General features: G+C 49.4%; 3 protein-coding genes and 1 non-coding gene across 4 annotated transcripts; 2 read left to right on the plus strand and 2 right to left on the minus strand.

Moving 5' to 3' along the window:
- Positions 1-984: 984 nt before the first annotated feature.
- Positions 985-2,894, minus strand: BDV37DRAFT_241833 (general substrate transporter). The gene is made up of 2 exons (XM_032081234.1): positions 2,649-2,894; positions 985-2,580 (listed from the first exon to the last, which is right to left on the minus strand). The coding sequence occupies exons 1-2, from the start codon at positions 2,767-2,769 to the stop codon at positions 1,091-1,093; spliced, it is 1,611 nt and encodes a 536-aa protein (XP_031944375.1). The 5' UTR covers positions 2,770-2,894; the 3' UTR covers positions 985-1,090.
- Positions 2,895-3,574: 680 nt separating this feature from the next.
- Positions 3,575-5,786, minus strand: BDV37DRAFT_40049 (glycoside hydrolase family 32 protein). Its single transcript, XM_032090573.1, has one exon. The coding sequence runs from the start codon at positions 5,591-5,593 to the stop codon at positions 3,809-3,811; it is 1,785 nt and encodes a 594-aa protein (XP_031944376.1). The 5' UTR covers positions 5,594-5,786; the 3' UTR covers positions 3,575-3,808.
- Positions 5,787-8,552: 2,766 nt separating this feature from the next.
- On the plus strand, positions 8,553-12,602 carry BDV37DRAFT_241837 (DUF3433 domain-containing protein; the record flags this gene model as incomplete). The annotated part of the gene is made up of 2 exons (XM_032081235.1): positions 8,553-10,736; positions 10,797-12,602. The coding sequence occupies exons 1-2, from the start codon at positions 9,041-9,043 to the stop codon at positions 12,599-12,601; spliced, it is 3,501 nt and encodes a 1,166-aa protein (XP_031944377.1). The 5' UTR covers positions 8,553-9,040.
- Positions 12,603-13,007: 405 nt separating this feature from the next.
- Positions 13,008-13,078, plus strand: BDV37DRAFT_t61. Its single transcript has one exon. It is a non-coding gene; the product is annotated as a tRNA-Gly (tRNA).
- The last annotated feature ends 34 nt before the right edge of the window (positions 13,079-13,112 follow it).

Raw genomic sequence — 13,112 nt, forward strand, 5'->3', positions numbered from 1 at the left:
GTTAACGTACAAACCTTGTACCTGGGTAGTAAGTATCGTTTTTTGGAGAATATGGAGAAGCTGTAAGATTCGACGTTGAGTTGCTTCATCCAGTATCTCGATCGCCCTTATATACGCAGGAATGTGCTGACATATTCCTCTATCGGCGGGTTAGCCGCCATAGCTTTCGTGTGGGCGTACGGGCATCAGAAGATACCCTGGGATGTGTTTTGCGTGTAGACCTGGAAGCCCTGTCCTTGAGTGAGTTGAATACAACGCTCAGTGTGACTAGGGTATTCTGGCTCATTGGCCTGGATAAAACCCAATTACACTCCCCGACCAAGGAAGGTGATAGAGTGGCGTAAACGAGCCGGCGCATTCATTCCCTACAATTTTAACGCTTATCGCGGCTCAAGAGATCTAAATTCCAAGTTGAAATATCACTCATACAGTACTACAAAATATAACGGAACTGATGTTTCACTAATTACGAATCTTCCGCTATGTGGCGCTTGCAGATACTCATTTGGAGACCTTCCATTGGCTTTATCTTTATATGATGATATTGCGCTTAGTGAGGCGAGGGCATGGCCACAAGTTCAGAATAATCAATATCGTAGCTAGGAAACTTTTGACCGGACGGGCAATTACCAGGCGTGCAAAACATTCATGGCATAGTGAGAAGTGATTTTCACCATCTTAGTATATACTACAGTATGCTTGCCGCTGGGAAATTAGGATTAAGGTGAGGCAGTCTGTACATAGGCACATCTCGAGGAGCCTCGTTCTTCACTGCTGACCTTGGGTAAGAACTGTGCTTGCTTGCTGAGTATATGGGTTACACCATAACCCCAGTACTCTGCCCAGGATGGTAGAAGACTACAGAACGGGGATATCGTTTCTAGAGACCATGCGATGTGTGTGAATATCACATGCTAGGCATCACCGTTTGTTATAGCAATGAGGTTTATACTTCCTAGAGCACTCGCAAGAAGTGACTTGAAGCAATCGTGAACTGCATAAATTCGTTGGCCAACTCTATAACTAGGCTAAAAACACAGGTACATGGCGAAGCATGCAACAATACAACTGTACACCCCGATGGAACCGCCTAAACAGTCTCGTGATACTCAATCTGCCCCTCATCATGACTTAGCATCTGCTTCGCCTTTGAGATGGAGGTACTCTGGTCTTTGAGAGCGTTCTCCATCTCAATATACCGTATCGGTCGAGCGACGCTGATAGCCTCCGGGTTCCCGTTGACGAAGATACTGTGATTTTCGCGGAAGAAAACATCAATATCTTCTAACGCACGGTTGGCAGTCTCAGGATAGAAGAAGTAGACAACAGGGATAAAAGAAAAGTTGAAGACGGTCCAGATGATATAGAATTTCCATCCCAGATTCTGGATCCCGATGGGGGTAATCTCCACGACCATAAAATTCATCGCCCAGTTTGTGGCTGTACCAAGCGCAGCTCCCTTCGTCCGCATGCTAAGCGAGTTGAGTTCCACTGGCAGAAGCCATCCGATGCCCTGATAACTGCACCCGAAGAATAGGTAGTAGCAGAAGAAGAAGGCAACCGCGGCTGCAGCCACTTGCGTCTGGTGTGGATAGTCTGGCTTCTCACTAAATCGGAGCAGGACAGTAATCATCAGGTAGCAGACGCCCTGACCTAAGGCGCACCAGATCATGAGTTTGCGTCGACCCCAGCCATCGATCTTAGGAATGGCTAGCGTGCTGGCAATCAGATATGAGACGGAATTGCAGGCCGCAAGCAGTCGTGATAGCATCTCGGATAGTTTCACGGATTCCATCAAGACCGTGGGCAGGTAGTATGATGTGACGTTGATACCAGCCAGCTGCTGCATGGCTTGTGCACCGGCTCCCAGTATCAGACGGCGAATCACGCAGGTACCGCCCTGGTCTCCGGTCTTACCGCGCAGGAGCTGACTCCAGGAGATGGCGTGTTCGCGTTCATATTGTACCGCGGTGATGATCTCGGTATACGCTGCGATGACATGGGGATCGTGGACATCTTTGTCCTCCAGATCGGCGATGATCTGCTGAGCATTCTCCGTTTCGTCGTGGCCAATCAGCCAACGAGGGGACTCTGGCAGCCATGGCACGGTGGCATAAAGGACAAAAATGAAGACGAATTGGAAAGCAAGTGGGAACCGCCATGACGCTGGCCCAGGCACAAAGGAGAATCCGAAGGTCATCCAGTTGGAGAGTGAGTAGCCGGCAACGTTGAGGATCATTTCAATGATAACGAGCTTGCCTCTCCACTTGATCTGTGAAGTCTCTCCCTGCCACACGGGAGCCGTGGCCGTGTTAATACCGTTCCCAATACCGGCTACGACTCGACCGACGATCATCTGAGGGACACCATACGCTGCAGTCTGCAGAACAGCGCCGATGGACATGATTGTCGTTCCGCATAGGATGGTTTTTTTGCGACCCCATTTTTCTCCGACATACATGGCAGCTATGGCGCCGACCAGACAGCCGACATCGTAGATGGCCGTGACTGTTCCCACTAGACTGGCGTTGTTGTGAAGGTGCAGTACATCAAGAAAGTCTTTTGTTACGATGACACCACCTGCAACCGAGAAGGAGGCGTCAGTTAAGCACTAGGTGCAATGGAAAGGGAATAGAGAAGAAACATACCGAAAACACCCTGATCGTAACCGAACAGCATCATGTCCGTTGCACAAGCAACGGTTACCCAGAATGTCAACCATCCTCCCTTCAAGCCAAAGTACGGCTGACTGAATCTACCCTTAGCCATTTCGGCGCATGAATGATATGATGCAATTGAACAATGTGGACACAATCAGCTATCTTACACGTGGGAATATATCGGTGGTTTTATACTAATCGTACCATACCCCAGGATATCCATCTCCACTCTCCAAGGAAGTGTAACCCAAGAACACATAGTCATTGTAGCCCCACAATTGAGACCCTTTGAGTGGGTTGTCACCAGGCACTAGTCCAAAATAAAGGTCATAATCCGGAGTCGAAACCTGGAGAAGTCTGCCCATGGGGTTGAGTGTGTTCGGTTCCGCCGGAACTTGACCTTTTCAACCATCGGTTCCGGTCAAGATACAACTCCGCCGGCATCCAGGCAACAGGAACAGGGGCAAAATAAACGTAATGATCAGCCGGTCCGGTGATGGGGCAATCGTTCTATCTATGAGCGATTTTATTTTAGCTCATGTGCGCGTCATAGTCACCGTCGTGGAAGATGACGCTTGTAGACGGACGGCACGGCTTGACTTGAATACTTCGGCGAACAAGACGATCCTACGGAGGAAGTTTATCTTCATGGTGCTTGCCGCCGGGTACCAAAGCTGGTGATGGGTAGGAAGGGTCCTTTAATGAAGTACAGAATTGGTATCTAAGCACCCTTTCAAACGATATCCAGGCTTCCGGCGGCAAGTGAGAGGAAGTTTGTCTGGCTCGCGCGTTCTCGGCTTCCCGAGGCTATCGGCAGCCTACAAATCTGAACGCTGGTGGTTTAACAATGGCATGCGGTGAAAAAGGATTTGTCAAATGCACTACCAGATCAATTACGAGGAACTGACTAGGTGGTATAATTATTAACTCAGGTGCAGGTTTTGCCTCTATGATAATTGGCTCATATATACAAGCAACCCTTCTCCCCTACATCATCTCATCGCATTATTGTCTTACATTAAACACGCTCCGGCCAGGCTTCAAACAAGCCCTCGGAGACAGTGACATCGCTGAATGTCACTTCACCCGCACCGTTGTGGAAGAACTTGATGTCAGTCGAGTTCTTGTACCAGGAACTGCGAAAACTATTAGCCAATGCCTTGTTGCCGACCCTCAGAGAATACATACCGAGCCCAGGTACTCAGGGCAAAGCGTCCATTGGCATGGACCTCAAGGACGGCGTTGTCCACAACGATCGTAAGGTCCAGAGTCTCCATCTCCTCGCCATCACCCTGCAGATCGAACAACCGGAGGCGTCCGGACTCACTGGTGCTGACGATTCCATTAGTAGTCTTTGCTGCAGCACTAGTGTTGCTGCGGTCGACGATGATCGATTCGTTGGAGAACTGATAGTAAATAGTGGTGCTTTCGAGGTCAGATGACAACACTTGGAATCCGGCCTGGAGATCGGAGTTACGGGCAGAGCGAGGGAAGGACAGCTTGGCAGTCAGGACATAGAACTTGGTAGTCGGGGAGACCTGGAAGGGCACGAGGCCAGCCTCCTTCGATGTACGCTCCGGCTCAGTGATCTTCGGTCCAGACATGAGAGCTTCACGCGTCTCCCGAGCAATTTCAATTCCCAGGGTCTTCAGTTCAATGCCAGACTCCCCATGCTCCACACGCCAGGATGATCCGCTTTCCCGCGCAAGCTCATTGTCAACCACGTTGGAAATGGTCTTGATGTGAAGCTCACGAGGAAGCAGAAGGGTACCAACCCAGTCTTGTTGTGAAAGTGGGAACCCTTTGGCCTGCTCGAACAGGTCACCGGTGAGCCAGACAAAGGAAATGTAACGATCGGGAGCGCCACTCTTTGTGGACACCTGGGACGTTGCGGGCAGAATCTGACCAGCGGCAGCATAGCCAGAAGCACCCCAGTCTAAGACACCAGCCATGGTTGGTGTGAAAGTGATATTTCCGCTGTTAGAGACGTTGCCGGCAGCCCACAGCATATCGTGAATGGACGACACCTGGGGCACAATAGGGGCTCCAGAACCCTCAGTACCCAAGGTTACGAAGATCTCGCCATCAAGGCTGTAACCTTCGTCGTTCAGGCTGAAGATGTTACCAGTCTCGAAGTTGAAACCCCATCCTCCAGCCCAATCGCCGTTACCCCAAGTACTGTTGACCTTCTCCTGCCACCACAAGCCCAGATACTCCCAGTTTTCGAGGCTCATTTCCTTTTGGTCTTGACGATAGAGGAACTGACCAGGGCCCTGGTCGTGGACACCACCAGAGACGGTTGTGTACCAAGTACCCGGGGCACTGTCCGCGGCAGCGTCCAACTCCGGGCTTTGGAAAGCGAAGGGGTCCCGGAAAGCGGTCACATTGCTGTCCGACGGAGGGAGGGGAATGACCGGTGGGCGATCAAGTTTGGTAAAATTGCGACCGCCGTTGGATGTGACGGCTAAGGATTGGGATTCGGCTCCAGGGTGGTAGGGGATCGACCAATGGATCGGAAGCGACGAGACGGAGGTATAGAAAAGGGTGGGCTTGTCGTCAATTCCCTTCGGGAATACGAAGCCATCAAAGACCGCAACAGGGTCGTTCTTGCCACCGGGCATGATAAATTGACCTCCACTAGGATTCAGATCACGGTATTTCACCAGATCGTCGGTCGTGGCACCTGAGATACCACTGCCATTGTGCAGCCAGCCAACGTGGAAGAGACCGGTGTCGGGATCAGTGTAATGAGCACACGGGTCGCCAATTCGGCCGGCTGGTGGGAGAATATGAGCTCTGGGTCTCCATGTATCATACAGAGAGCCATTGGCCAGAGTTGAAAGGTTTGGGGGGGCTGCATTATAATCGATAGCGGAGGCAGCGTAGGCCGCCTGGCTGGTGACCAGAGCACCTGCGGTTGAGGAGAGCTTCATGGCGACGTGCTAGAGAAGTGGATGGATGGCAAAGCTCCAGAAGCCCTGTCGGTGAGGAGATTTAGCATTTAAGTAGTATTTTCAATTTATACTACATCTTGTTTGCTATCGGTCGTTGGCCGAGGGAATAAAATGAGATATGGGCCGCATGCGGAATAGTGCCCCTGGAGAACGTACATAATGTCGGCGAAACACCCCATTCCACCATATCTATGGGGTAGAACTATGCTCTGTGTCTTGTTTGCTCCGTACACCGTTCTTCAATGAAAAGAGCACGTTGGACACATTGTGCGCAATTCTCCGAGGATCCCCCATTTCCCCGAGAGTTGGAGATCCAAGCAAACAACTTTTCCCATCGTAGTAACTGAGGAGGGGCGCAAACTACATCATGGGGCCGCCAAGCGGTTTTCTTGCTTCCTGTTCCTGAGCAATAGTGGATCAAAGATCTTGGTAAGCTCCTCAACAAATCTTGGGGTGTGCCAGGCTACCAGCATCCCACCTGACTGTTTCTCCAAGAGGGAAAGCTTCTTGTCGTCAGGACGAGAACCACGCGATTGTCGCATTGTTGCGGGGGAGCTGATGGTCAGATGCAGCGGGGCTGTCTGACCAAGAACGATCGGACCGACCACTGTGGCGTCGATAGTATGTATATTTATCAAACCACATCTGCATGTCATCCATAGGGATACATTCAACTAAATGTCCTTCGGATGATCGTCTTCAGGGCATCTGCCGAAATCCCCGGCACGTGAGGAGCTGTTTGCACTGTTTGATCTCCTTTCCCCTTTTAGGCACTTCGGGCATCAACTCCGTCTTCCGCACTTGCAAAGTAGTATGCTTGACATCCATCGCGTTTGAAGATCGAAAAATATCCATCCATTGTGCCGCTATCTTAATTTCTATCCCACAATCCCATATATACTATTCTCATATCCCTTATCTTATAGCCGTTGACCCCTAGCAATCAGATGATGGATCTCATTCTCATTCTAGGCATACATGCTGATGATCCTTCCTTTCCTAGGTCCATAAGGGTCGTTTGAAGATTGTCATTTGATTGGTACACAATGAGACGCACTCGGAGAAACTAGCCCTATTCTGAGTCTCCACAATTTGCCCGACTGTGGGGATATCTTTTTTCAGCTCACCTTCTTTGATTGCCAAGGGGAGGGCCACTCAAACTATCAAAGGCCCAGATGACTTCCTCATGGAGAAGACCACTTGATATTTCCATGTCTGGAAGGATAAACAAGATGTATAGTTAAGAGACACAATGGAACTCATGGAAGCATTTTTACCCCTTAGGGATTAATTAGACAATGAACATTGATTAGCTTTTCTGGGCTATGGGAAGACTGGAGTCCTTGTCTGTCTTTGACTCTCTATTATTCTCACTATACTTTTTCGTACAGTACGAGGTTAGATGATACTGTATGAGTAGCCTGTCAATTTTCTGTAACATTGGCTAGTTTATGCCAAGCAGCTATTGCTTGCCCTGTCCCATGAGCAGGCTACAGGGATAAATCTCAAGTGACGATATATTGTATGTTGACTGCGCAGGGGGTTTCATGATCCCAGCTCTTGATCCCCTTAGGTATATCGACCAATAATACCTCAAATGCTTAGCCTCCAGGACCAACTATATCTCAATATCTTGAAACCAGATTGCACTTCACTTGCGGGGTGCAATTGCAATTACTTGGCACCCATCTGATCTCCAGTACCAACATTTCGCGTAAAATAATGGACTCCGATTTAACGTGGCTTTGCCTTCCGAGCTAGCGCGCATTATAGGTTCAAACTTGACAATGTACCACTCCTGGTAACTTGAACCTCATATACTATTTCCCCCGGGGCAATACCCACGGCTCAACCACAAGGCTGCCTTCAATAATTTTACTTTGTCCACCAATAAATGGCTGACCTGCCTTTGTGGTAGCAAATTTGACAAGGGAAACAATACTACCTCGCCCGCTGTCTGTTAAGGTATAAGGTGGAGAATCCAGAATATGATCGACCTGGTATCTTCCCGTGTGCCCAATGTTCAACCCCATGTCCAAACTTGTCTTTACGACTTGAGAGCAGAACTTGGCTTGGCAAACTGTAACAAAATGCAGACGATTACATTCCATACAGTGTTCTAATCACAATCATCTTATAGAATTCGCAATTTCCTACAGTAGCTTTTCAGTCCTTCTGGTTCTCAGAGAGCTGATTAGTCTCACCATAGATAAGGCTGTCCTCGATCTTTCCTCTCTTCGCGAAGGTGCAAATAGCGAATACAATATCTGTCACTCCGACCAAAACGACGACGGAGACAGTTCATATTCTCCTTTGTGACACGCATCCCAGAAAGCAGGAAAATATCAATATCAAGTAAGGCGATCCATGCTACCGAGGTAATATTTTAGAGACCTTGTACCCTATAGGGTTTACCTAATTGGGTATGGTCGGCCGTTGCCTAATCTGAGGGGGTCGTTGCCCTAGTTGCGACTAAACTGTTTACTGTGTATGTTGAGTGCTGCACGGAATGGAAACCCTCCTGGAAGTTATCTACTGGCAGTTTTACCACCTCGGACCGCTATTTAGCTGTATCATGGCAATGTTCTTGAATCCTCGAGCCAATGGATCGTTGATCAGAACGTTGCGATGCACACGTGACACCGAGAGTGGAGCTCGCACGAGCACCAAGGCTCAAAGGAACGGCACTGCTTTAGTGGGACTGGGGATAAGGTGTTGTTTTCAAAGGGATTCTGTTCCCTGTTCAAGCTGAAAGAGGCGCGGTTTCAAGCTAAAGCCATTAGACTTGGCAATAAAGTTTGGGGCCAGCAGCACTGCCGCCACAAGTGTCACCGGTTCTGGCCATGAAATGAGTCAAAAGAGCTAAGAGGCTCTAGAACACGTTGGGTTACGAAATTACCTCCAATAAACTCTTTCTCCGACCATTTTGAGCCTCTTTATGGCGTCTAGAGATCCAGTGGTGTTACATTCGTATGGGAACCGGTGACAAGAAGAGAGCACGGAACGAAGGCAACGAGATTGTCTAGACCCACTCATTGCCATGGTCTTTACCGATTGGGTTCCACTGGATGGAGGCGAGACCCTGTCAAGTTAAGGGCCCTCGTCAAGCCACAGGAAAATCTCACTGCTAAGCTGAATGTCATACGTATCGTCCTTCTTCTCTGCCCCTTTTACTCCGCCCGGAAATGCATTGAAACTGGCCAACACTGCTATCCTTCTGATCGCGAGATAATTCAACGCTTCGGGTCCACTGGAAACGTTTCGCAGACTATTCTGGAAACGCAACTGTCCCACTACGGTCCATGATAGACTTTCGCTGGCGATGTTCCCTATATCGAAGGCGTTCTGCTGTGACTCATTCGGCTGTCTCCGACAACATCCATAATGCGATTCGTTAATTGATTAGTCAAAGACAGAACAAAACCAATGCGACAATGGGAGAATCTTATCGGGATGCCACACAAGCATCGAGCGCCGGGATGGCGTCCTGCCACACTTCGCGGCATTTACTTGGGCTCGCTGGCCGCGCTCATGTTAACAATGTTGATCACGATAGGAGGAATTTACCTGGGTAGTGCTGCGAGAGGCGGACTCGCAATCTTTAGCTCAACCGAGGACATAGCTACGGCGCAACAAGTGGCATACACCTTTGTGCCCATGGCGATGGGTGTCATAATAGGTGCTATGTGGTCCTTCACCGAGTACGATGCTCTTCGACTTGAGCCATACTTCCTATTATCAAATCCCAAAGGCGCTTCAGCTGACGTACTGCTTCTCAACTATGTATTCGGCCATTTCACAACGACCCCATTCAGGGCCGCTCGCAACCGGCATTGGGTGGCTCTTTGCGTGTCAATCCTGAGTATTTTATTACAGTTGGTACTTCCGGCAGTCCTAGGCAACTTGGTCAGCGCAGAGGTGGTCTCTATGCAGCTCCCGCAAACACTAAAAACTTGGCCCAAGTTTATCAATCTAGACACGCATATATACTGGACGTTTCACAGTGCAATGAATCAATCCCTCGCCATCGAGAATGTCCATTCAGCAGGCGATGTAATCGGATCCAGACGATATGCGATGCCTCCGGTTCAGACATATTGGAATAGCGGATCCGAGGATGACATGTGGAGGCTGAACCAATCGGTCTATTGGGCCGATGTATCGTGCGCTTACATCGACGGCGATGGGTTATTGGCGGGTCTGTCACGTCTGGAGAGGGATCAGGAAGCGTCGCCTCTATCTGAGCTTCTTCTGTTAGATCAAGGCAGTACTCGACTAGCAGATGTCGCGGGGGCTCTCGACACATGTACCGCGCGGTCCGATCAAGATGAGATGGACACCCCCCAGGTACAATATTGGAAGCTGCTGCAATGGAACGAGAACCCAAAGATCTGTGGACAATTCGACCTAGTCGGCGTGGCGGTACATGCGAATCAAGTGGTATTAAACGCACAACATGGTTCCAACAAGTCCTCAGACGGGTTCAGTCCGTTTGGGTGCAGCGTCAATTATATGATGGCCGAGGCAGAGATCACATTATATGCGAATGGCTCGGTCGCTTTGGTCAATGTACAGTCAGATACCACGACAGATCTGTCAGAGACTAGCTTCGATACAGCAATGTTTAGCAGCTCACTGCTGCGCATGGCAGTCGCTTCCAACAATGTAGACGATCAGTACGGGATGCTGTCCCAAGGTGATATATGGTCCGAAGTTGACGCAGCCATCAGCCAGTCCTTTGTCCCTTTGATGAGCCGTACCTTTGACCTTCGGCAAACTGTTCACGTTGAGGGGGTTCGTATTGTTCAACGGGTCGCTTTACTTGTCCAACAGAGTAGTGTCCGCATATCGGCCATGATTCTAACGTTTGGAGTGGTGCTGGTTGCGAGTCTCCTCTATCTGTACCCACGTCGTCCAAACTTTCTAAGCGACAACCCTGCTTCGATCGCATCGATGTGTTGCATAGCTACAGATGTCATTGATGCTCCAAGCCTGGAGATGCTGTCCCAGATGGAATTGGAAGTGTTGACGACACGGCAGCTTCGGTCCTTTCTAAGCAGAGGCCGCTGTAGCTGGAGGGAAACTAGTCAAGGACAGCGTCTGGTAATATCCTTTCCTGATGGTAAGTCGCGCTGAGCTGGGGGAACTGCGAACCGATGGAGTTGATATTGACATAATACAGACTCCACTCATCGAAGCCAACAGAAATCTCGACGAAGGGCCGACCCTCCACCCCCTTTCCTCATGATCCCTATCTTCATCCTAGAAATGTCGGCCTTCCTTGCCGCGCTGGGAGGCATGCTCGTTATTATGTCGAAGTCCTGGCAGTACGGGTATTTCCCACCTTTGGCTGACATCAAAGTAGACGACCTAAGAATTATATGGATGTTGCTTCCTCCCGCGAGTGCCGCTCTCATACGGGGATTGTATATATCGGTATACCAAAACTTCACTATTTTGGAGCCATGGTTCATACTTCAAAAAGGCAACGCAACTGCTCGGTCCTCCTTTCTGCTAGACTATGGGTCTCAGAGCCCATTTGCTGTGGCGCTGAAATGCTTCAATCGTCGTTACCTACTGCTTGGCCTTGTATCTTTGACGTGTATTCTCAACACGATTCTGACTATTCTTGCAAGCGCTCTCTTCTCGCTGGAATACTCCCCGATGGCCACCGATAACATTATCGAATCGGAATATGACCATCGATCCTATACTACCGGCAATCACACTTGGATCTTGGCGGAGGCCGATCTTTTCCAGAGCAGTATCTACACCGGTATACCTATACTTCCTTGGACCACTACATCTCACTCCCTGCTTCCCGTGCAGTCGAACATGACAGAAGACCAATGGGCTACCAGTCCGTTGGTCGGCATCGGTGCCAACCTAACGTGCCAACTCCTTTCTGCGGCAAACGGCCATTCCCAAGACATTCTCTCAGGTCCGACCTATTGGCAGTATTCCCCATCCGGGCATCCGAACACAACCTGTCGAGTCCGTGTGCAAGAATCAGCCCTTGGTGGCTCGAAAGCGCCGTTTAGCGTTGACTTCATCGCCCCGACCGAATCAGACCAAAGGCATCCCCTATGCCAAAGGCCTGGCATTCTGGTCGTTGCCCAATTGAATGAGGCGGGGCTTGATCAAGTTCCACGAGGGAACATTGCCACCCTGTACTGCGAGTCTAGTGCTACGATCCAAACATTTCTTGCCACCTTCGACCTTCGCGGATATGTGGAGACCTATGATGCTATGAACGGAACCGACATCACGGAGGGCCCCGTACTGGCCAATATCACTGCAAGCCTGGCTAACTACAATCGAGCATTCGCGAATCCACTTGAGTCTAATATCACCCAATATCCTCCAAAGGACCGTCATAAAATCCTGCAGAATTGGTTTGGACTCTTGGCTGCCCATGTGTACAAGCAGCAGAACACAAACGACCTAACTACAATCGATATTGACCTCTTGATCGAGGCGGCAACCCTAGTCTACCAGACAGTCTTTGCGACCGATGTCACGCTCCATCGTGACTTTCATTTCAATCGCCTGTCAAAGCCCGTACGGATTCCCGATGCTACTATTTACGACACCTTCATGTCCTTGATTCCCGTTCGACCGGCTTTTATCGTTGTCTTCCTGATTATAGCCTTCGACACATTTGTCCTCATGTATGTGTTTATCACCAGAAAGAGGCGGTTTGATTTTCCCCGGAGTCCCCGATCAATTGGTTCAATGATTCCCTGGATTGCCAAGAGTAAGATGCTGGACGACTTCAGAGACAGTTCGTCGTGGAGCGTATCGGAACGGGCGGCACATCTGATGAAGCTAGACAAAAGATACGCTCTGATCCGGACGGATATGGACAATGGCAAGGGGACGTATGCACTGGATGAGGAGCCGAGTGCTACAGGGGAGTCCGCAGTCCACGATATGCCCCCAAAAGAACCTGTTGTTCAGAATATGCCTGTACATAGCGATAGTTAACAATACATAAGTATATAGTTTCGAGTCTCAGTTGACACCACGTTGCAGATTAGTTAATTCTACTCATCTAGCGCCAATTCGTTAATAGAACTGTACCACTAGAAGATAAGCTACTTTGTCCGACCATGGACACATGTATCCCTTTACTTCTCTGTCCCGTGGCTGAGTCCACCGAGTTGCACGAGTGTATTAGAGTGAAAGACAATATTGCTGAAGTACGATTCAGCGCTCTGTTATATGGAAATACTTACCCGATGGCGTAGTTTTACATGAGGAAGATCGGGGAGTGATAGTTTCTTTTATACAGCAACGTAGCCATGGTGTTCACCCTTGCATTGTACCACATTCTCCTGGAATATAAAACTAAATAAGACAGATTCTTCCATCAAGAGCCAATAGCTCAGCAGCATCATTGGTCTAGTGGTAGAATTCATCGTTGCCATCGATGAGGCCCGTGTTCGATTCACGGATGATGCACTAAACTTTTGCTTTTCTTTTTTCCCCTTGACAC

Source organism: Aspergillus pseudonomiae (genome assembly GCF_009193645.1).
Source record: "Aspergillus pseudonomiae strain CBS 119388 unplaced genomic scaffold BDV37scaffold_13, whole genome shotgun sequence".
In the NCBI taxonomy this organism is placed as follows: Eukaryota; Fungi; Ascomycota; class Eurotiomycetes; order Eurotiales; family Aspergillaceae; genus Aspergillus; species Aspergillus pseudonomiae.

Excerpts from the sequence above, each read along its gene's own strand:
- BDV37DRAFT_241833 (XM_032081234.1), bottom strand. The coding sequence starts at position 2,769 with ATGGCTAAGGGTAGATTCAGTCAGCCGTACTTTGGCTTGAAGGGAGGA. Across the intron at positions 2,581-2,648 it reads TTACGATCAGGGTGTTTTCG|GTGGTGTCATCGTAACAAAA; the intron begins GTATGTTTCTTC and ends TCTCGGTTGCAG.
- BDV37DRAFT_40049 (XM_032090573.1), bottom strand. The coding sequence starts at position 5,593 with ATGAAGCTCTCCTCAACCGCAGGTGCTCTGGTCACCAGCCAGGCGGCC.